Source organism: Lissotriton helveticus, chromosome 10 (genome assembly GCF_964261635.1).
Source record: "Lissotriton helveticus chromosome 10, aLisHel1.1, whole genome shotgun sequence".
Classification (NCBI taxonomy): Eukaryota; Metazoa; Chordata; class Amphibia; order Caudata; family Salamandridae; genus Lissotriton; species Lissotriton helveticus.
The window spans coordinates 94,119,517-94,144,806 of record NC_136071.1 but is presented as its reverse complement, the minus strand read 5'-3'; the positions used below and the strand labels follow the sequence as shown (position 1 = coordinate 94,144,806).

General features: G+C 47.1%; 1 protein-coding gene across 1 annotated transcript in view; it reads left to right on the top strand.

Moving 5' to 3' along the window:
* The window catches only part of RAB26 (RAB26, member RAS oncogene family), a 904,454-nt gene that overhangs the window by 844,142 nt on the left and 35,022 nt on the right, over window positions 1-25,290 (top strand). Inside the window, exon 7 of the mRNA XM_078664850.1 lies at window positions 19,607-19,663. Coding sequence (XP_078520976.1) covers window positions 19,607-19,663 — 57 coding nt within the window. The remainder of the gene's footprint in view (window positions 1-19,606; window positions 19,664-25,290) is intronic.

Below are 25,290 nucleotides of genomic sequence, written 5' to 3'. Positions count from 1 at the left end.
TAGATGGGATTGAGTACACACGGCTTGGTGGTGCACGGGTGACGGCATTCGCTGCAGGGATTTGCTGTCCCTGGCAAGAGAGGCGTCCTCAACATAGCGGTGAATGGCCATCAGTGGCTGGATGGGAGCAGAGCAGGTAATTCCTGGTCCAAGCGGGGGATGCATGGGACCTGGCTACAGGCCATGAAGTAGTGGCCAGCTCTCGCTTCACATGGCCAAAGATCACGCAGAGCATGCGTTGGCTGTCACTAGCAGGTTGGACGTAGGGTCTGACCGAAAGCCAGGACTTATGGCCATGTCCACCTGCACGCAGCCATAGGCATAGTCGACGGCACAAGTCATGATATGTTGTGTCGCGTGGGTAACTAAGTCAAACTGGAGAATTTCAGGATTTTGAGAAGTTTGAGCCAGAATCTGAACTCAGTTCTTAGCTTTTTTTCCCCTTGTGTGTAGCGAGGCGGTACGGCAGCAGGTATTTTAGGTTCATAGGAGGGCCTTAACAGCATACAGCCACCGTGACAGCGCCTACAGTACGGTCGTGCACTATGTGGCATGTGTTGTATCTTGCCCTGGTGGGGGGGTTTAGGCACAGATGGGCTTGAGGCTATTGCGCGTGGCCAGGAGCTCGCAAAGGACACACGGAGACCACTCTAGACTCTAGGTCGGAAATGATGACCTCGATCCGCCGCCCTCCTTTTATTTAACCCCGCAGGCCACGCCTGCGGATGTGGTGGGTGCACATGTGTTGGCCACTAGACCGCCAACTGCTACAGCATGCACCACGTCATACATGCCACACAGTGCACGAACGAAGGTGCAATTCTAGGGGGGGCGCAACATGTGCCCCCAGCACGCACCCCCATGGGCAGATTCGCCTGGGAGGGCACCCTTACCTGCAATTACACCGCCCTTTGTCCTTTGCCATGAAATGGGCACTGGAAATGCAAGTCGTAATCTGCTCAGCGAGGCCGGCATCGCCACCATTTCCTGCCACTTTTCACACCGCCGCCACAACGGGATCCTGGATCCTAGCCGAGGCAGCGGTCTTGTGGCGGTCCCACCGCCACTATCGTAATATGGAGGTCAGAGCCGCCGGGGTGATGACAGTCAGACCGTGAGTACGGCGGTCCGAAGACCGCCTTACTCGTAATAATGCCCTATATTAAATGTTATTTGTTCTAAACCTTCATGAAGGTTGTAAATGAATACACTGAGGATAGTTTATCATATTTGACATTATATTGAGGTAATATTTCCAAGAGATTTTCATTTAGAAATGTACACACACTTCCCAAAATATTTAGATATTTTCAGAAGATTTGGACTGCTTCTAGTAATGGCAGTGACACGGATGCTTGTGACCTTGGATGGCTGTCAGCTTCAATCTGCTGTCCAGTGATTGACACCTAGGTTGCACAGCAGTCTCTGCCTCTGATGCATTAACCCACTGTGCTTCCTTGCCAGTGTGTGAAGTGCCTTGGCATTAGTTCTCGCTGTACTTTATCCTTGGTACTTTAGCTATTCTTGGTGGATAAGCAAAGCTGAGGGTAAATTGCTTCTATTTTTGCTTCTTCTAAAATGACATTTTCTGACAAGCTTGTTAGGTACAGATACAGAATTGAAGTTCTAATTGTGTCTCTTGGGGTTTGACTTCAGAGAAAATACCAGAATGTCAGAATTCTCAGAAAAAAATATTTTTTGCCATCTCGTCTCATTCCAAGAAAACTATTTTTTGAATTTCAGGCTTGAGACCAGAATATGTATTCCAAGAGTGTCTTCGAAGAGTAGCTCATTGAGGCTTCGTCCCTTCTATGGAATCAGAACGTGCTAGCCTCGGCTCTAGCGCTTGTTTTTTTCACTTTGCCTAGACATCAAGGAACTTCAAGCAGGGACCAGAGGAAATAGCAGCAGTAGTCCCACGTAGTATTGGTATTGTATTGGTATTTACAGCGCTGTCTGCATCCCTGATGAGTGATTACTGAGTAGATAAGAAAAGGGAGTGACCTTCACAGTTAGTAAATGTAGATTTTCAGTGGACCATGTGAATTATTTGGGTTACAAATTGTCTGCTAAGGGTTTTGAACCTAAAGAAAGTTTGGTGGCAGCCATTGAAGGCTTTCCTGCGCCTGGGGACAAAGACCAATTAAGATCTTTTTTTGGAATGTTCGAATTTTACTGGTGGTTTATCCCAAGGTGTGCAGAAAAGACACTTAGGACCCCAATCGGATGTTGGGGCGGATCGCCACCGCCCGCATGGCGGTGGCGATCCACCCGACAGCCGTCCCCGCCCGCCACCCATTTCCACCCCGCCATATTACAATTTTTTTCCGTCCGCCCGGTCGACAAGTTGACCTGGCGGAAAAGAGTTTAATATGGTGGCCGTGTCTGCTAGACACCACCATCCATATTATGATGGGGGCGGGCACATGCCTTTCCGTGGCGTAAAGGAATGTGGGAATCTCTTGCGGGGGTCCGTGGCAGGCCCCCAGGGAGTCTGAAGGGTTGGGGGTTGCACATGGGGGGGATACCCCCTGCATTTCAATGTACAATGTGGCAGGCACCACGCGGTGCCTGTCACGTTGTGCATTGAAATGCATGACATGCATTTTTAGCACTGGCGGGCGCATCCTAACGGCCCCCAATGGACCCCTGCCCTTATGGCGGGCGGTCTCTTTTTACGTCGGGATGGTGGCCGGACAAAGTCCGCCCGCCATCCTAATGACCCTTATAATATTCGCTTGTTGCTTAAAAAGAACGCTAATTTCATATGGTCCGTCGAATATCAGAGGGAGTTTAAACTGGTTAAGAAAGAGGTTGACAATTGTATTCCTCTTAAACTGTTGGAATACGTAGGACCTGCGTGTTGTAGTAACGGATGCAAGCCAGTATGGTTTGTGGGTAGTTCTGCATCAAATGTGAGAGGGTAAAGATGAAGTGGTGGCATTTACGTCCAGGGCTTTGAGAGGGGCAGAACATACCAATTTGGTACTAGAGCATGAAGCTTTGGCGTGTTGGTGGGGTGCGGACTATTTTAGGAACTATTTGTAGGGTGTAGAATTTGTCATTCGCATGGATCACAAAGCATTAGTAAATTTGTCTCTACTGAAGAAGTGGGAAAGGCCACACCTTGCATAGCCAAGGGGAGGTATAGATTACAGGAGTTCCAGTATCAAATGGAGTACATACCGGGTGCCAGAAAGGTTTTGGCAGACTGTTTATTCAGATTACCACTTGGTAAAGTGTGACTGGAGCAGGACACTTCAGATGAAAAGTATAATGTGATTGGTTGTACAGGTGATTTGAGTGATGTGATTGGTTGTACAGGTGATTTGAGTGATGGTTGTATCACTAAAGAGGAATGAGAACACTGATAAAACAAGCATTTACAATGCAATGTGCTCGGCAGCATTAAAGGTAGAGCTATTGGCATTGCTCATTATTTTTTTTTTTCAATCATAAATAAATGGCATTGTCATTTACATTGCCAATAGCTTCATCGCGTGCATATGCAAGACCTATTGCATTAGCACCCACACACACAGTAAGTAGTAGAGTGAGAAGTTGATAGTGAGTAGGAGAGAGTTATTAGTAAAGAGTATTAGAGAGCGCAACAGAGCTGTGTGAATAATAACAGCTGTGAGCCCGTGCCTGAGGTGCATCATTAGAGCTGTGTGAATAATAACAGCTGTGAGCCTGTGCCTGAGGTGCATCATCAGAGCTGTGTGAATAATAACTGCGTTAGCCCCGTGCCTGAGGTGCATCATCAGAGTTGTGTGAATAATAACAGCTGTGAGCACCTGCCTGAGGTGCATCATCAGAGCTGTGTGAATATTAACTGCGTCAGCCCCGTACCCGAGGTGCATCATCAGAGCTGTGTGAATAATAACAGCTGTGAGCCCCTGCCTGAGGTGCATCATCAGAGCTGTGTGAATAATAACTGCGTCAGCCCCGTGCCTGAGGTGCATCATCAGAGCTGTGTGAATAATAACAGCTGTGAGCCCCTTCCTGGGGTGCATCATCAGAGCTGTGTGAATAACTGCGTCAGCCCCGTGCCTGAGGTGCATCATCAGAGCTGTGTGAAGAATAACAGCTGTGAGCCCCTGCCTGAGGTGCATCATCAGAGCTGTGTGAATAATAACTGTGTCAGCCCGTGCCTGAGGTGCATCATCAGAGCTGTGTGAATATTAACTGCGTCAGCCCGTGCCTGAGGTGCATCATCAGAGCTGTGTGAATAATAACAGCTGTGCCCCCCTGCCTGAGGTGCATCATCAGAGCTGTGTGAATAACTGTGTCAGCCCCTTGCCTGAAGTGCATCAGCAGAGCTGTGTGAATAACTGTGTCAGCCCTGTGCCTGAGGTGCATCATCAGAGCTGTGTGAATAACTGCGTCAGCCCCGTGCCTGAGGTGCATCATCAGAGCTGTGTGAATAACTACGTCAGCCCCGTGCCCGAGGTTCATCATCAGAGCTGTGTGAATAACTGCGTCAGCCCCGTGCCGAGCTCGACATCAGCCGATACTTACATCCAGAAACTTAACTCTCTGTGCACCTACCCTCACCAAAATATTAACCAACAGTGAAGCCCTGCACTCACACCCCACAAAACCGCATTGCTCATTTAGAAGACGGACACACATTGAATTTCGAGCTTCGTCTGCGGTGATGGTAATTTCTATAAATTACTATTGAATTCTGGTTTTCTACTCCCACTTTGATAGACCACCATCAATCACATTGACCCAAATCGCTGTCCCCGGATAACCCCCATGTCGTCGCTTTTCCTGTGCCACCCGGGCTAAGCCTCCTCTGCAGTTACCTGGGGTGAGGCGTCAGACCGCACCGCTGCGGGGAATGTCCCCCAGGGGACCCAGGCAGCGGGGCGCACCTCCTGCGCTTAGGGGACTGGGACTGGGGGCTAAGCAGGGCCTCAAACTCCATGGGCCGCTTCAGAGTGGCACTGCACGCCATGTCCACAGCCGCTTACACCGAGCCCCTGGGCAACGAGAGGACGGATAGACGGCCGGACACAGTCAAGGGGGCTAACGGAGATAAATCCCCACGCAGCCCACCTCCGCCCTGAGCAGCACTTTCACACTTTCACGAAGAAACAGCAATGGCGTCTCTCTCCCGGCAGCCTGCCAACCGTCTTCGATTGCTCTGCCTATACATTTGGGGCTTCCGCTGGGACTAAGAACCGCTCGCACCAGCCAGTGACAGGGAGAGGAATGCCCTGTGCGCCGAGGGCCACGCGCAGCGCATCTGTCAGCAGGGCACAGGGGGCGCCTACAGGCTCCAAGCATGCTGCCTTCCGTGAAGCCGGGCAGGAAGAGAGCAGTTATCGGCGCGCGGCGGAAACGCTGGCGCCGTGAGCGATCCGAAACTAAAATGGAGACTGACTCACGCGCGCGACCAAATCCTATGCGCGCGTGGCCAGCTCTTGTCTCTCCCTCTCCTATTCACAATGCTGCGCGCGTGCACAGCTCTTGTCTCCTTTTGTCGTATTTTGTCGGCTGAAACGATCACTATAGTTCTCTGGCGAGAACGCGCTTCGCGCGTTTCTAGCCGAGACCTAAAAAGGGATGGGTGGAGACGAGTAAGGGTCTTTAATTGAATGTGTTTAAACACGTATTTGATTAACTGTGAGTGATGGATGCTTAAGGAGACCTGATTTTTTAGAGTCCCATAGGTGCTGAGAGAGAGAAATTTGAGGTTGAGACATGAAAGACATATTGGCATGAGAGCAATGAAGAGAAGGTTGTGATATTGTTTTGGTGGCCCGGGGTGGACAAGGATATTGAGTATCATATACGAGATTGTGTTGCTTGTGCTATAAGTGATAAATCTTAGGTCACGGTTCCAAAGGGAATTTCCACCCCTTTGGCACTGTGTGGGAGAATTAATAAGTGGGCGGGATTCGGATGGCCCCCGGCCGTCGTTAGCACACGCCCACCGTGACGTCGGACAGCCGGGGGCCATCATGAGCACGGAAGAGGTTAATCCGATCAAAACAAATCAAGACACTTGACTTGGTGATGCGCAAATGATAAATATTCGCTGAAACCAGATGTCAGTGCAATATTGTTTTTCGGCCATTTAGTTTTACCAGTAAAACTGCATGTCTATGCAAATTTAGTGACCATTTCAACGGAAAATGTGTTTTCTGTAAATGACAATGCACTAACACACCAGTGCTCCAAAATGAAGCACCAGCTACATACCACGCCCTTACCACTCTCTGGATGAATGAGCGTGGCACATTTGCTACACTTCACAATCCCTAGGACTTCTGTGATGTAACATTGATGGCAGCGCCCCTACTCTGAACATTGTTCCAGCACCACTGCTGGATCTCAGGGACCGGGAAGCAGCAGCACAAACAGAAAATAAACAAGGCTACTTGGGTGACACAAGGGGTTAATCCTGTGACATCATCAGGGGCCTAAGATTGCATGATATCACTTCCGCTCCTCTTGGAAAAATAGAAAAGTACTTTACTGGTGGTTCTTTGGCACTGTAAGGTTAGTAATAAGACACACACTGGAAGTTTTACCTTTCTGCCTATAAAGTAGTTCCCATGTCACAAGCAACCGCTTTTTAACCAATAGGAATCCGGCCTTTTGGGCTTTTTGAGGCCAGGCTTGCAATATTCACAACACACCTACAGGTCACAGAATTAAACGCCCCGTTCTCTGAAAAAAGGTCTGAATTGGTTGAACTGGAATAACTGGAATATTCAAGCTCCTAGAGAGTTTGAGAAGGGAGTCACCAAAGGATGCTTAAAAGAATTCCAGGCAGCAATCCTGCAAAGAGGGCATTTCACAAGTAGGTCATGTGAAATGAGAAGGCTCAGAAATAGCAACAAAGAAAATATTTTTCAGCCAGCAAGAGCCAAGGATTGGATGAAATAGAAAGGGCATTATGTGCTCTTTTAGCGACACTTGGAGCTGGGAATTCTGGAGAAACTAAGGTATAGATGCATCAACAATGCCATTTTCGATTCCTTATTAGCGAAAAATAAGGATTCGCTAATAAGGAATAGCAAAAGGCTATGCATGTAGAAATCGCAAAACAAATAGCAATTTCTAAACATTTCTAAACATTCCTTAATTGCGACTCGCAAATTGCGACTCGCAATTAAGGAATACCTCCCCATTCATTCCTATGGGCCTAGAGGCCCATAGGAATGAATGGGAAGACATTCTCAATTTGCGATTCTCAATTAGAGAATCGCAAATTGAGAATGCAATTTCAAGGGTGCCAGGGTGTCAAAAGGACACCCTGTTGCACCCCTGAAATCTGCATATGAGAACATCTTGCACACACACATGCCCCAAGGGCATGTGTGTGTGTAAAATAGAACTTTGAAAAATGCACTTTAGTGCATTTTTCAAAGTTTTGGCAAATTACCATGAAGTTTAACTTCATGGTAATTTGCTCCCCCTATTAGCGAAATCGCTAATTTGTTTTCTTTGATGCATTGCATTTAAGGAATCTCGATTTGAGATTCCTTAAATGCAATCGCAATTTAAGTAATCGCAATTTTGCGATTTCTTAAATTGCGATTTTTGCATTTGGGATGATGCATCCCAAATGCAAAAATACTGGTCGCAAAAGACCGTTTTTTCCTTTGGTGCATCTATACCCAAGAAGCTTCTGTAGGGGTGAAGATAAGGTGAGACATGGCTAGAGATTTGTCGCAGTGCCCCCCACACTTCAAACGGAAGGAGAAACAATACAATATAACCATATTTAAGTACATAGTACAGCAGCAGGGGTCCTCACCAACCAGGTGCAGGTAAGTGCTTAGAGAAAGGAGGTTGTATGACGGTACAACGCATGCCTCAACAACGCATGCCTCAACAACCCATGCATGAACCACACGGTCTCAACCACGACTGCATCTTTACCATGCATGGCTATAACACGCATGCCTTTACCATTCAATTTCATGGTAAAGACATGATTGGTAAAGCGACATGTGTGATAAAGATCACACCCCTGCCCCCAATCCTGTGAACTGTCCCTTTTCCCCTGCCCCGCCCTGAACCCTAAAAATTGACCCCACACCCTACAAAACAACCCAGACCCCCCACCCCGAGCCCTAAAAATGACCCCCTACACCTGTAAACTACCCAGAACAAGCCCCCCTGCCCTGAGGCCTAAAACTGCCCCAGCCCTTAAAACTGTCCCTTTTCCCTGCCTCGTCCTGAGCCCTATAAAACCTGTCCCCACGCCCTAAAAACTACCCCGACCCCAGCCCCCTCCCTGAGCCCTACAAACTGACCCCGACCCGTGTAACTACCTCAAGACAGCCCCCCCCCTTACGCCCTGAGGCCTAAAACTGCCACCAGCCCTGAAAACTGTCCCTTTCCCGCCCCACCCTGAGCCCTAGAAACTGACCCCACGCTCTAAAAACTACCCCGACCCCAGCCCCCCGCCTTAAGCCCTAAAAACTGGTCCCCACTCCTGAAAAGTACCACGCCCTCCCCCGCCCTGAGCCCTAAACCCAGGCCCCTGCCCAATAAATAATCCCGACTTCCTCCTGAGCTCTAAAAACTATCTCCACCCCAACAAACTACCCCCAGCCCTCCCAAAACCCAGCCGCAACCTCACTTACCTGACCGCGTCCTCTCCCGATCCTTCTTCTTTCTGCCTGCCCATTCCAGTGTCTAGACCTGCGTGGTTGAGGCATATGCGTGGTTCGTCTTGCGTGGCAACAGCACGTGTGGCTCAGCCTGTGTTGTTAAGGCCGTTTCCCAAGAGAGGAGGGTAACTGGATACATGGAAGAAACTGAGACACCTACAAAATTACTCAGGGCCAGATTCACAAAGGGACTTACGTCCCGTAAAGTTACAAATGCGAAGTCTCCACACTTGGGGCAGAATCTCCGCGCGGCAGTGCTCAATGCGGAGATTCCACCATGACTCTGCCCCAAGTGCTAAGACTCCACACTTGTAAATTTGCCAGCCATGAATCTCTTTGTGAATCAGACCCTCTAAGTGTGTGCCTACTCCATGGAGACCTCGAAGTGGAGCACATCCTGAGGAAGAGGACCATTAACTGATCCATTAACATACAGACTACAGACAGCTTGCATGCAAGATTCCAAATGAGACAGAATTATATTTGATTCTGATACTTGGTGCATCAAGGAGTAAGGATGCAGACAATGCCCTGCTTCATAGTGCCTATATCAAAGTGGAGCAAACTAAGAAGCTGGGCAAAAAATGGGGAGATACAAACTACCCCATCTCAGACGCGAGAGGCAACAGAGGTTATGATTTTCATGCACCATCAGCACCCCATGCATTTGGCGATGTGAAGGCTGAAATGATGGAATGTGGGTGGCGGTGACAGGTGAAAGGACTGCGGAGAAGGTGATTGTAATGCCAGCATATAGAAATAAATAAGAATGTACACAATTAATTTAATTACCTAGATCAGACCCTTCTTAGAGACCCAAAACAGAGGTGCTACTCAGAGGAGACTGGAATGAAGTGCTCAACCCAACCATTAAGCGATCAGAGGTACCTTACTGCGGTAATCCCGGGCTCAGCAGTCCTTCGAGTTCATTATAAACAAACAGGACCAAATATAAAGTTGGAGAGAGAGACATATGAAAGAAGGGGGCTGCATATTCAGTCCAAGGTGCACACGTAGAATGTCCTGGACTCCCAGATCCTCATGGACGGCATCTCTGGTCAAGGATTGGGTTGGTATAGAACGTCTTCTACTTCCGGACCTGTGGAGGTTAAATGTGTCCCTCTTCCAGTGCGGAGAGTAAATTCAGCCTGCCAAGGCAGGTATACATGGCTTAGTCCAAGAGGGGTTGGGTCTGGTGGTCCTGCTCACAAGGAGTATAATGCTCTCTTGCTTTAAACAGGAAGGTCTACCCAACAGGCTGGCATCAGGTAAGGGCGCCCACTGTTCTGCGGATGATGATGCTGCAACCACAAAGTGTGTAAGAAGATCTTCGCGTCTGGCAAGGAGCATGTCCCAGCGGGGCACCTCACACAGTCTCATTGGCCCAGACTCCTATCTGTGTAGCCCAATATCTATTTTGAAAAGAGAAGTTCTCCTTCCCTAGACCTGACCTGCTATGTTACACTGGAACCCGTCCCAGATCTCGTGAGATGGCTGTAGATAGAACAAACATTAGGGACGCAAATGTTTCTCCTATGCGACTTACCGGAAATTACACCGCTGCAGGGGTACATGTAAACTACCACCTGGTTCCGACTGGTGAGTGTTAAAATACTTATTACTGTAGCATTATTGACATTGGAACGGGTCAATAATGCTATTTATTCATTCTTATCAGTCTCGCAGGCTCGAGCCGCAGGCAAGAGTCATAAGCTGGATAAAGGGCAATAAATTGCATTATTGATCAGCTCCAAGGTCAGTAATGGTATTAGCAGATTAATCTATCAGCGCTATCTCCCAATCGCCCCCTTCTCTCAGTTCTATCCTTCCTCCATCATAACGCCTTAGCCACTGGAATTATGGGATTCAGCAGGTGCTGCATTTTCTGCATAATATTGAATCCACTATACCGGCCGCATAATTCACCATGTGCTGCACAGTCTGCAGGTTGCAACAAAGATAATTGTGTCCTGCCCAGACTAATCAAAAGTCGCAAAAAAGTGCCTCGCGTGGTGCTGCGCAGTGTCAAACTATTTGCAAAAGTTATCGGTCCGCTTCCAATTGCTGTTCGCAATATTCAGGTTTTAAACTAGTACCAATGGGGTGATAGTTCTGCCCAGATTGTACTAATTGTATTAAAATGACAAAATAGCTAAATGATACTGAATCCAGATGTACCGCATAATTTCTCTTGACTTGCCACATATTTTGATCCTCCATTGCTGCATAACTGCAGTGGCCTTCCTATACCACTCTCTAAAGAGTTCCTCCTCTGCACGTTGCCAGTTCTGTGAAAGAGCTCTGTTTTCTAGAAGATTCCAGAGCATTTATTTACTAGAAGAGATGAGTTGCATCTTGATTAACCTGATTGGCTGTCCAACTATTCATATCTCAATATGCTAATGAAAAGTGAACATCTTTGTTTGAAATTTCCATTGATCACATGGGAATCAGAGGGTTGGCACTTCCTGGTGGTAAACTGTGTGTAGCTGGATTCCTGCCTTGCTGCCTTCTATGGGGGTGAAGGGGCAAACAAGGATAGTTCAACAGAGAGTTAAGTGCTGAGTGTTGGAGGCTACTGGGGGATTTGGACTGGGATCCTCACCCTAAAATGTGACCGAGTGGAGCCCAACCTCTCTTGGGGGATGGCCATGGTGCAGAGTTGGAGAGTGGTACCACAAGGGCTTACGTGTGATACTAGGAAGATGTGAGTCTGTGCACCAGGCTCTTGCACAGCACGGTGGAGCTAAAGGAAGCGATAAACAATGCAGTGCATGAAGGGAACTCTCCACAGGGAACAATGCAAAAATTCCATTATTATGCAAAATGAAAGTAAAAGTTACACAAGGCAAACAGACCTGTAAGGCTTTATTTAATATGTGTAATGTATAGGAGCTGAGTCCATGTTCCTAACAATGTTCTCACAGTGGTTTCCAGAAGATGCAGTCCATGGCTAAGAGGGTGTTCTCAAAGTCCGCGTACTCCTGCTGTGGGTTCAGTAGGGGCAGCATTGGGTGGCAGCGATGCACACAGGAGTGGCCCATGCAGGTAAGACTGGTGGAGCGGCGTGGTGGGGCGGGCAGGACTCAACAGACGACTACTAGGGAAAATTTCATATTTATTTAATTTTCCCTTGTCTTCATTTGTCGAGATACCCATCCCGCCCCACCGCTCTTACCTGCACAGGCCACTCCTGGATGCGCCTTGACTCCACTGACAACAAGCAGTAAGGGTCAGAGGAATTGGGGTCACTCAGCAGATTAAGTGTGGTTGAGGCAAGGATAAATGTTGCTCGGCCATTGATGTACCACCTGAAAAGGGCTCCTTAGCCCTGGATCTCTGGTCCCAGGTGAGCCGTCGCCATGTGCCTGACCCCCCACACTCTTTGCAAACTCCCCATCCTCTCGCACACTAACAGACACATCACACACCTGCACTTACCATTCTCACACTACCATCCACAGCACTCTCACCCACATCCCAGTCACACCACCCGCTCAGCAGACACTATACATCTTGCCAGTTACCACACGCTGGGCAGTATTCAATGCCATACATGCCGCAGACCCCATCACCATGCATAATCGCGACACAGCCATCATTACTATGCGGAGCTCTATGGTTCAATATGTTAGTGCTACACCAATACACATACATATGTGCATAAATATATACATCGATTACTTGGAGCTGACTAACCCCTTGCTTTCAACACCCTTAACCTCTTCATTCTCTTAAGATACAGAATACAACACATCAAGCACATTTATAAAGCGGGAAGGGACTCTTGCACTTTTCCATAAACCCTTCAAACCTCTGTCGTCATCATTTCAATTTAGTTCCACACTTTCTACCTCCCACTCTCCACTTTCCTGGTACCCACAATCTAGCAGATCTAATGACCTCCTGGACCCAGCATCATCTTCATCCAATAATCATCTGACCTCCTCATTTCTGAATCTATCCATCACTCCAACTCCAACAGAACATGTCTTGGTGTCTTTAACCTCTTTGATGACTCAACCTCAAAGAAAATGAACAAGCCTTCATGTACCTCCTCAGCACGCTGGTCATCACATCCGCAACCTATCGTCATAACTTCATGAATGACCCGTTGCCGTCCCATGATGCCTCTAGCTGTCTCTCTCCACCTCTCCCCCTCTTATTGCCCATGCATCTGAGTTACTGCAGCCACCAGAAGCTTACAAGCTAAACTTCAGCTTCTGTGAGGACGCCCCGATGGACTCACTGCAAGATCTCAAGGTGCTAGAAACTAAATTTCATTCTGCAGCCAACTTCAGAAATCTTTTCAGAGCCTAAAATTCAAATCTTAAAACCGACATAGAAGTCAATGCCGCTTTGAAAACCTTTCCAGCAAGCCAAATTCCTCCACATGCGGATACTTCAAATATGTCACTGATAACACACACTCCGCCCCCATGCAAGGGTCAAAATGGAGAACGCCCATGTGCAAAACACATTCACACAACTCAAGACTCCAATATACATTATCACAACATACAAGGCAACAAATGATAGATCAGCCAAGATGGTGGCATCAATTGCAAGGCGCTGCTCATAATAATCAAAAATTGTAGCAACTCCTTCCTGGACCACGCATGCCTCACTTCTAGATAACTTCAATTATATCAACCAGCTCTCCACACAGAAGATAAAATGGTGAAAATCTGTCAACCTAACTCACGAACCACCAACCAAACATCCCCACGCAGGCCATCTTCAGGCTACTTTCAAACAAAGACCTTCCCGGTGGAATCCCGCCTCCAGACAATCACTTGCACGTATCCACAACACAGTCAAAACCGCCCCATCTCAAGACGTATTCGCTGACACACTCAAAACAAAAGTGATCCTACTAAGGACCCAGACCAGCAGTCCAAGCTTAGACAGATTACACATCAGCTAAAGATGAATGAAAAAGCTGCTTCCATTCGGTTGCACAATCCTTGGGACTCCCCATCCCATGTAAGAATATCAGTCCAGGTTTAGGTGCTGATGCTGCAGAGAGTTTGCAACCATTCAAATCATGGATGGCGCCCTACTGCTCCCAAGTGAAGCAGCCTCCACCTATTGATCGGCCTCCCTGCAGACATCGACCCTCTGACCATCACACACCGACTCATATTCTGGAGACTCGTGCGAGATTCTCAGGCACATTATTTCAGCGAGTCACTGACTGTCAATCAAAGCTTCATCAATTCCACCAGATGGGTGCCTAAATAATCCCAGAAACTACCAGTCATCTTTGCTGTGCTTCATGGATCCCTCTTGTTTGAAGAAATATAGCTCTACAAGGATCCCCCAAGAATTCAACTCCAAAACAAAGGCATCAACACTCATCAACAGGCTCCTGACATGCAAACCTACTTGAGAAGTCTCAGTACTAGACACACCATCAAATGGCACAAGGTCTACCTCACCCACATTCACAGCTGGATTTGAAGCACATATCTGAAAGTAACCCAAGCCAAAACTGAATTTCCATTTTCCACAAATAGTAATAGCACACTTAGCAGATTGCTTATCCAAAAAGAAGTAACCCTCACCTCAGCAGCCCACTAGCACCAAAGCATTCATTTTCATTCTTTACAGCAACTTCTTCTTCAAAATAGTGAGCCTTGTTTAAAGTTTGGTGTACAGGATGATCAGTCAAAACATGGCAGATATCCCTTCTAACATAATACAAGTGCATTTGTAATATGGCAGACAAGACTTCCATCGTGTTTGTTACCTAGTATATCACCTGCCAAAGACTCTATAAGGCCGTTTATATTAAAAAGTCAAATGAGTAAAGTAAAGCTCTACCTCCTCAAACTTGACATTGGAATGGGTTTGTTGTGTAAAAAAAAAAAGACTCAAAAAGATTAACAAAATAAGTGATGAAATTGTGGAACATAAGACTAAAAAACATTAAAATCTACCAAACAGGTTAAAAAAAGTTGTGAAAAAAGTTAGTAGTAAGGGATGTTCTTAAGGTTAGGGTATGAGGAGTAGAGTAAGGCGTGAGTGAGTATATAAGGAAGAGGGTATGAAAAAGGTGTTGGAGAAGTGGTGCTTAATTTGTGGCAGTGTTTGCCAGATCTTGGCACCATCACTTATTTACAAACACCAGCACTTTATCATGACAATCCACCATACGGTTGTGCTGTCTCACTTCTTTTAACACCACCAACGTGTTTCACATTTCCATATATTGAAAAACATAGCGAACTAACTTATCTAGTCTATTGTTACAGCTCACAGTGGCTTGCAATAGTGTAAAACATCAGACTTGTATCAGTGGGATGGTTACTAGTAAGTCCTGGAAGAGGAAGTTGGCAGACCAAGCAGGGGCAGTGGATGTCCTGAACCCTTCCTGAGAAATTAGGTGGGCCCTGGCACTTTCTTTTTACAAATTAACCACTGCGAAGAAGGGTGTCGTAGGAGGTGGCCACCTTCCAAATTGGCACATACAATTAAATGTAAAAGAACAAAGATTAGGGATAAGGTAAAAGAAACATTCAGGGCTTAGTTTCAAAGTTAATCTGTATCTATCAAAAAGTCACAAATTAGTAGTAAACATGTATTTTGTTACATCTACATTTTTGTATTTTCAATAGATATGTTAGTCATGACTTTTTTTACAGTAACATTTTTGCCACAACTGTTTTTGGTTCCGCCTAGGCAGCACGTGTCTCTTCAATACATGTGGTATCTACTCTGAGGGCTTACAGCCCGTCTATCGCTTTTTATGTGTTGCTTTGCATGTCCTTCGCAAAGACTTGCTTCTCTGTGGTCAATTTTTGTTATATGCCCCTTCTTCATGTGTCTCAACCCCTTCCATGGAGCATGGCCCTATTATTTGTAGTGTTGCCCTTTTGTGCATGTCAGTTTGTTTAAGCGCACTGTTTTTGTCTTTTGTTTCCGTCCATGTTTTTTGAAATGTCAGCTTTTCTTCCTGTGTGATCTTGTTGTTGAACTAAACGCCTTCACCCAACGGGGTTCATCAAGGATTGCCGTAGTGCTAGTAAACTTAAATGTAAAAAGCTGCATGAAATTGCATTGAACGCGCTGATCCAAATGCCATCACCTGACGGGAGTTCATCAAGGATTGACGTAGTGCTAATAAACTTAAATGTAAAAAGCTTTGTGAAATTGCATCAAATGCGCTGATCCATAAGTGTTCATCCGACCGGAGTTCATCAAGGATTGCCATAGTGCTAATAAACTTAAATGTAAAAAGCTTCGTGAAATTGCATCGAACGCGCTTTCTGAACAAAATATGTTTTTATGTTCTCTGCGTTCCGTGTCCTATCCTTTTTTTTTTTTATATGCTTAGTATTCGTTTGGATGGAAATATCAGGTAGACTTGATTAAGCTATGAACACTAGAGGCATAGGATTGTTTTCTAATCTAAGCTTCCCTTCTCCACTGCATTGTGTGATCCGGCGTAGGTTCACCTCACAGGACACTGTGTCAAGTTCTGTTCTAACCCCTCTGATTAAAAAAAAATAATAACGATAAATTGTTCGCTTCCTCAACCTAACAATAGGGCCTGCTCTCTTGAGCTCGTCATGAGGCCCGGTGCTCATGACGACCTCAGCTCGTCATGAGCCATGGAACGCTCAGGTGCGGGGAGAATTCCCCTGCTGTGCTGAGCGTTCCGCGGGAGCCGGTGCACCTGTGACGAGCTCAGCTCGTCATGAGCACAGGAGCGCCGTGCGCGCCCCCCTACCCCCCAGCACAGCGGGGGAATTACCCCCGCAGCGAAGGGGTTAAGACTGCTAGGTCAGATGCTATTGGCTGGGTGGAGATCCCTGCAGCTGCCCATTTTCCAGAGTACACAAGCTCTGCTCTTGCCTCTTAACACCATTTGTCAATTTTTGCCAAAATGGCATGGCCAGGCAGGTGAACATATCCTCTTGTCTCACACATCTCTACCCACCACTACATCAGTTCCGAGTTATAAGAAAATACCACGACTTAAGATAGTGCAACACATTTATGAATAACTGGTGATCTTGGGGCTTTATTTCCATGATAAACATTTGTCTGAAAAGGCTTTTAATTTAGTTACAGTGCATCCCTTTTGCTGGCAATTAGCGTAGAAGCACTGGTACCGCACAACAAACATTTTTCTTGACTTGTGTGGTTTGTGAACGAGATTGTGACTCGTAACAGAAGTTTTAACTAACATCAGCCAACAGCCATGCCACAGAATTTCGTTTTAGTGGAGTTTGTCTGATATTAGTGAGTGAAAGCCAACACCCATATTTATGTTAGCGATATTGCGTAAGGGGTTCAGGCCAGGCTGCAAAGATCGAGGTTTTACTAGGAGGTTAAAGAGGCATGGGGAGAAGAGAAAAAGTTGATCCTTTAGATTTTTTATAATGCTGATGAAATAAGTACCATTCGGTTACAGCTAACTAGCAAAGATTTTTAGAGTGTTAAGTATGCACTACATACATTTAGGGGCTGATTACGATGTCGGTCAGAAAGCCACTGACTCCTAGTCGGAGGCTTTTTGACCGACACAGTCGGTTTGCGGGTCAACCGCTCGATTACAATGTCAGAGGTCGGAACGTAAACCGGCCGGTCATTCTGACACAGTTCCAAGTGGCTCTCACAGTCTTGTGGACAGTCGGGAACTGCACCATAATCCCCTAAGGACGGCGTTTACGCCGTGGGGATTACGATGTCAGTTTCCCACAGCCTTTCCGTACGGTCCTTTCCAACACAGAAAGCAACTTTGGGGCCCCTAACAGTGCCCCCGTGATGCTGTGGCCAGTAGTTGGTGGTGAATGGGTACCTAGGGTGCCTACCACAGGGTGCAAGGATTTACACACACACTCAATTTTCTATCAGAGTCTGTATTTACAGCCGGTTTACAGTCGTAACATCAGCTCCCATAGAGAAAAGTAAGTGTGCAACCCAACAGTGTTCTGTCACATCATAATCAGGCAAGTGGAACTGGTAACCGGAGATCTGTCGGTACCGAGACGGTGTCAGTCGGAGGCAACTCCGACCAACATCGTAATAAGCCCCTAAATTTGATCTGCAGGTCATACATTTGAATTCTTGGAGCGACAGTTCAGCCTTTCATCTTTAAGAGCCTTTGCCATTTACAGCATGTTAAAAACCACACCGATATTCCCTTAATATAAACAAGCATTGGCAAAGCCAATAGGTCTTACCTATCCGAGATCTATTGGCTTTGTCAGTGATTTTCTTTTAGCTATGTTGTACAGCAGCTGTGCTGCTGTGCAGCATGGTTGAGCATGACTTTTTTTTAAAGTGCTATGACACTTTCAATACTGGCCGCGTCTTAGCATTTTTTTCTATTTTACTTTCAATCATTCGCTTTACCAATGCTTGTTACATCTACTTCCTAATATTTTACACATTATCATAGAATGACAGCGAAACCCCGAAGCTCTTTCACCTGGATTGGGGCAATATCCTGCTAATCTTATCTGGCTTCCACCATCTCCTCTGTTATTGGAAAGGAACAGAAGACCCATCTCTTTAAGGGTCACCTCATTGACTGCAATAATTACCCCCTACTCCTTTTGGTCACCAGTCTATCTGCAATCCTAACCACCCCTCTCTTTCTTCCATATTGAACAATACTCAGTGTCAAGCTGTCCTTCCCTCCTCACCCCCTTTTAAGTCATGTTCCTGTATTTCCTGTATACAGCACTTCCAAGTTAGTTTTAATCTATAGAAAGTTCCAACACACACTAGCTGCTGCTTTGCTGAGCAGTCCTCTTTGTAGCTCTTTTCAAAGTGACATGGATTTTGGGTTGTTAAAGGCCAAATTGTCAATGGGACCAGAATTCTAGGCAATTGTCTCAGGTCTTCTGTTCTAAGTTTCTGTGCTGTGTGAGAGAGCAGGACACTAGTGCCATATCACACAGTTTGGCTACCGAGAGTCACACACACACACACACACAGCTTCGCACCAAAGTGCAAAAGCATCTTCATGGGTCTAGTATCGGTTCTGTACTGGAGGGGTAACCTTCCACTACAAATTACTATGCTTAGGCTTACTATAAAATGTTCCCACTTGGTATGTGCGATGTACAGTGCAGCACACATGCAAAGTTGGAAAAATTTGGAGAAAATAAAACTTTTTTCTAATTTTCCCCTCAAGGAGGAGTACATTTTTGGCACAAATCCCTATCAACAAATGTTAGTAGATAGAGCTTTGCTTAAAAAACTATGGCTGTTAGTGTGAGAGAACGCCCATGGGCCACCATGAGATGCCCCCCTGATGCAAAGTAACGCAATGCAGTACCTGCCAGAGTTGCAGAATGGCCTGTCCAGTCCTGTCTGTCATGGGTGTACGTTGGTACAACGCATGCTTTTTCCACGCATGCCTTTACAACGCATGTTTTTCAACGCAAGTTGTTACAACGACTTGCGTTGGGCGGCGCTGGATAGTGAATAGTTTAATTTACTATTCCAACTCCTGTCCCCGTGGATAGTAGGGAAGGTGTTGGATAGTAAATTAAACTATTACCTATCCTAGAGCACCCCCCAGCGCAATTTGTTGTAATGACTTGCGTTGAAAAACCTGCGTTGTAAAGGCACTGCGTGGTAAAAGTTGCGTCGTAAAGGATGTTTCCCGTCTGTCACAGTTGATGGTGGGGAGGGAGTGTTGTATTCAGCCCCAAGGCATCTGCTGTGGGCTGGGGGAGGCCTCCCGGGGTCCCAAGGCAGTACCTGCAGTGGAGTGGAGAGATGCTTTCTGTGGTCCAGTCTTTGTGTTCGCTAGTCTGACCATGACAGAGTTTGTAAAACAGTCACAGTCGCTTGCTTGGATTTAATGAGAACGGCATTGACTGGAGCGATTGATAGCTGGTGATTTACGAGTGTTTCCATATTGATTAAGCAATGAATGTGAGAGGCCTGTTCTTATCGGTGCTGATTAATGGGAACTCGGTTTTTCTTTCTGCCCTTAGGTGGACTCGGCTCATGAACGGGCGGTGAAGAGAGAGGATGGAGAGAAACTAGCAAAGGTAAGGCAGCCATAGCGCTCTCTGCATGTTCTATCCCAATGCAATGGCACTCTCAACACGCGATACCATGGCATACTCTGCAAGATCTTCCCCAACGTCATTGAAAACTCTGCACGCTTGCACCCTCAACTATGGCACTCCTGCACGGTAACATCCAAGACCATGACACATTCTGTAGACTCGCACCCAATATCATGGTTCTCTCTGCGCGTTTGCACACAATACCATGACACTCTCTACACGTGATATCATGGCATACTCTGCAAGCTCTACCCCAACATCATGGTGAACTTTGCACGCTTGCACACCAACTATGGCACTCTCTGCATGGTCACATCCAAGACCATGGCACATTCTGTATACTCGCACCCAATACCATGGTTCTCTCTATGCGTGATACCATGGCATACTCTGCAAGATCTTCCCCAACATCATTGAAACCTCTGCACGCTTGCACCCTCAACTATGGCACTCCTGCACGGTCACATCCAAGACCATGGCTCATTCTGTATACTCGCACCCAATATCATGGTTCTCTCTGCGCGTTTGCACACAATACCATGGCACTCTCTACACGTGATATCATGGCATACTCTGCAAGCTCTACCCCAACATCATGGCAGACTTTGCATGCTTGCACCCCCAACTATGGCACTCCTGCACCGTCACATCCAAGACCAGGGCACATTCTGTATACTCGCACCCAATACCATGGTTCTCTCTGTGCGTTTGCACACAATAGCATGACACTCTCTACACGCGATACCATGGCATACTCTGCAAGCTCTTCCCCAACATCATTGAAACCTCTGCACGCTTGCACCCTCAACTATGGCACTCCTGCACAGTCACATCCAAGACCAGGGCACATTCTGTAGACTTGCACCCAATACCATGGTTCTCGCTACGCGTTTGCACACAATACCATGGCACTCTCTACACGTGATATCATGGCATACTCTGCAAGCTCTACCCCAACATCATGGCAGACTTTGCATGCTTGCACCCCCAACTATGGCACTCCTGCACCGTCACATCCAAGACCAGGGCACATTCTGTATACTCGCACCCAATACCATGGTTCTCTCTGTGCGTTTGCACACAATAGCATGACACTCTCTACACGCGATACCATGGCATACTCTGCAAGCTCTTCCCCAACATCATTGAAACCTCTGCACGCTTGCACCCTCAACTATGGCACTCCTGCACAGTCACATCCAAGACCAGGGCACATTCTGTAGACTTGCACCCAATACCATGGTTCTCGCTACGCGTTTGCACACAATACCATGGCACTCTCTACACGTGATATCATGGCATACTCTGCAAGCTCTACCCCAACATCATGGCAGACTTTGCATGCTTGCACCCCCAACTATGGCACTCCTGCACCGTCACATCCAAGACCAGGGCACATTCTGTATACTCGCACCCAATACCATGGTTCTCTCTGTGCGTTTGCACACAATAGCATGACACTCTCTACACGCGATACCATGGCATACTCTGCAAGCTCTTCCCCAACATCATTGAAACCTCTGCACGCTTGCACCCTCAACTATGGCACTCCTGCACAGTCACATCCAAGACCAGGGCACATTCTGTAGACTTGCACCCAATACCATGGTTCTCGCTACGCGTTTGCACACAATACCATGGCACTCTCTACACGTGATATCATGGCATACTCTGCAAGCTCTACCCCAACATCATGGCAGACTTTGCATGCTTGCACCCCCAACTATGGCACTCCTGCACCGTCACATCCAAGACCATGGCACATTCTGTATACTCGCACCCAATACCATGGTTCTCTCTGTGCGTTTGCACACAATAGCATGACACTCTCTACACGCGATACCATGGCATACTCTGCAAGCTCTTCCCCAACGTCATTGAAAACTCTGCACGCTTGCACCCTCAACTATGGCACTCCTGCACAGTCACATCCAAGACCAGGGCACATTCTGTAGACTTGCACCCAATACCATGGTTCTCGCTACACGTTTGCATACAATACCATGGCACTCTCTACACGCGATACCATGGCATACTCTGCAAGCTCTTCCCCAACATCATTGAAAACTCTGCACGCTTGCACCCTCAACTATGGCACTCCTGCACGGTCACATCCAAGACCATGGCTCATTCTGTATACATGCACCCAATACCATGGCACTCTCTACACGCCATACCATGGCATACTCTGCAAGCTCTTCCCCAACATCATTGAAAACTCTGCACGCTTGCACCCTCAACTATGGCACTCCTGCACGGTAACATCCAAGACCATGGCTCATTCTGTATACTCGCACCCAATATCATGGTTCTCTCTGCGTGTTTGCACACAATACCATGACACTCTCTACACGTGATATCATGGCATACTCTGCAAGCTCTACCCCAACATCATGGCAGACTTTGCATGCTTGCACCCCCAACTATGGCACTCCTGCACCGTCACATCCAAGACCAGGGCACATTCTGTATACTCGCACCCAATACCATGGTTCTCCCTGTGCGTTTGCACACAATAGCATGACACTCTCTACACGCGATACCATGACATACTCTGCAAGCTCTTCCCCAACATCATTGAAACCTCTGCACGCTTGCACCCTCAACTATGGCACTCCTGCACAGTCACATCCAAGACCAGGGCACATTCTGTAGACTTGCACCCAATACCATGGTTCTCGCTACACGTTTGCATACAATACCATGGCACTCTCTACACGCGATACCATGGCATACTCTGCAAGCTCTTCCCCAACATCATTGAAAACTCTGCACGCTTGCACCCTCAACTATGGCACTCCTGCACGGTCACATCCAAGACCATGGCACATTCTGTATACATGCACCAAATACCATGGCACTCTCTACACGCTATACCATGGCATACTCTGCAAGCTCTTGCCCAACATCATGGTGAACTTTGCACGCTTGCACACCAACTATGGCACTCTCTGCATGGTCACATCCAAGACCATGGCACATTCTGTATACTCGCACCCAATACCATGGTTCTCTCTACGCGTTTGCATACAATACCATGGCACTCTCTACACGCGATACCATGGCATACTCTGCAAGCTCTTCCCCAACATCATTGAAAACTCTGCACGCTTGCACCCTCAACTATGGCACTCCTGCACGGTCACATCCAAGACCATGGCACATTCTGTATACATGCACCCAATACCATGGCACTCTCTACACGCCATACCATGGCATACTCTGCAAGCTCTTGCCCAACATCATTGAAAACTCTGCACGCTTGCACTCTCAACTATGGCACTCCTGCACGGTAACATCCAAGACCATGGCTCATTCTGTATACTCGCACCCAATATCATGGTTCTCTCTGCGTGTTTGCACACAATACCATGACACTCTCTACACGTGATATCATGGCATACTCTGCAAGCTCTACCCCAACATCATGGTGAACTTTGCACGCTTGCACACCAACTATGGCACTCTCTGCATGGTCACATCCAAGACCATGGCACATTCTGTATACTCGCACCCAATACCATGGTTCTCTCTATGCGTTTGCACACAATACCATGGCACTCTCTACGCGATACCATGGCATACTCTGCAAGCTCTTCCTCAACATCATTGAAAACTCTGCACGCTTGCACCCCCAACTATGGCACTCCTGCACAGTCACATCCAAGACCATGACACATTCTGAATACTCGCACCCAATACCATGGTGCTCTCTACGCGTTTGCACACAATAGCATGACACTCTCTACACTCTATACCATGGCATACTCTGCAAGCTCTTCCCGAACATCATTGAAAACTCTGCACGCTTGCACCCTCAACTATGGCACTCCTGCACGGTCACATCCAAGACCAGGGCACATTCTGTATACATGCACCCAATACCATGGCACTCTCTACACGCCATACCATGGCATACTCTGCAAGCTCTTCCCGAACATCATTGAAAACTCTGCACGCTTGCACCCTCAACTATGGCACTCCTGCACGGTCACATCCAAGACCAGGGCACATTCTGTATACTCGCACCCAATACCATGGTGCTCTTTGCATGCTTCCACCCAATACCATGGCACTTTAGGCATGCTCACATCCAGTACCATGGCATACTCTGCATGCTCACACCCGAAAAAATTGGAAGATTCAGCATGCTCGCACCCAATATCATGATAGACTCTGCATGCTTACACTCCTAACCATGGTGCTCTCTGCATGCTCACAACTGATAACATAGCACACTTTGCATGCTCACACCCACCACCAAAGTATTTTCTGCATGCTCACACACAATAGAACAGCAGACTTCGCTCGCTCACACCCTCACTGTTGCATTCTCTGCATGCTCACCCTATGGCTCATTCTGCAGGCTCACGCCCGTTATCACAACAGACTATGCACGCTCACAACCAATAACATTGCAGACTTTGCACGCTCACACTCCTAACCATTGAATACTGTGCATGCTCACACCATGGCTTATTCTGCAGGCTCTTATCCAATACCACAATGGACTCTGCATGCTTATACCCAATACATGGCAGAGTCTGCAGGCTCATATCCAATACCACAGCATTCTCTGCATGCTCACGCCCAATACCACGGCAGATTCTGCACCCTCACACCCAGGCCCATGGCATACTCTGGACACTCTCCTATTAAATTGGCACAGTCAGGAGGCTGACACCCACTACAAAGGAAGCGAGCACACACAAGCCTGTTTCATTGGCAGACTTTGCACACTCAGAATTCCTTGCACACTCCTATGCCCTGGCTACTGCATCCATCATTGTATTACTGTACAGTAGGGGGAACAGCGTTTACAACGCAACTTTTACCACGCACTACCTTTACCACGCTACTTTTACAACGCAAGTCGTTACAACGGCTTGCACTGGGGGGGAGCTGTAGGATAGGGAATAGTTTAATTTACTATCCAAAACCTTCCCTACTATCCACGGGGACTGGAGTTGGAATAGTAAATTAAACTATTCACTATCCAGCGCCCCCCAACGCAAGTCGTTGTAACGACTTGCGTTGTAAAAGTTGCGTGGTAAAGGCATGCGTTGTAAAAGCATGCGTAGTAACGACATACATCTGTACAGTAGTAAGTGTGGGCATTTTAAGCATGCTTTTAAGCCATCTCATTTATAGATGAACCTTGAGACAAAAGGAGTCTTTGAACAACCGTGTGGCCATGATCACACAGGGGATCAATTAAAACTAAGGTCTGAAGGTCTAAAATGATGACCCCCAAACATACTGCCTTGGCCACCTGAACACCTCCTCCCATCAAGTGCACCTCAGCTTTTAAAACACCTCCTCTGATATTCCGTTCCACCCCCGGAAGACCAACACTACTCCTGAAGACCACGTCTCCTTTTTAAGACAATTCTTCCTTCCGTACATCACCCCTCCTCCAGAAAACCATCCATCCTCAAGTAGACCACCACTCCTCCCTTTTCTCTAGATCATCCGTCCTCCTGTAGACCATCCTTCCTACCCTAGGTGTAGTCATCTCATCAGCCTTCCTAGACTATCGATCCTCGAATTTAGGCCATCCTTTGTCTCATAGACTACCCCTGCTCTCTTATCCCATCCCTCTTCAA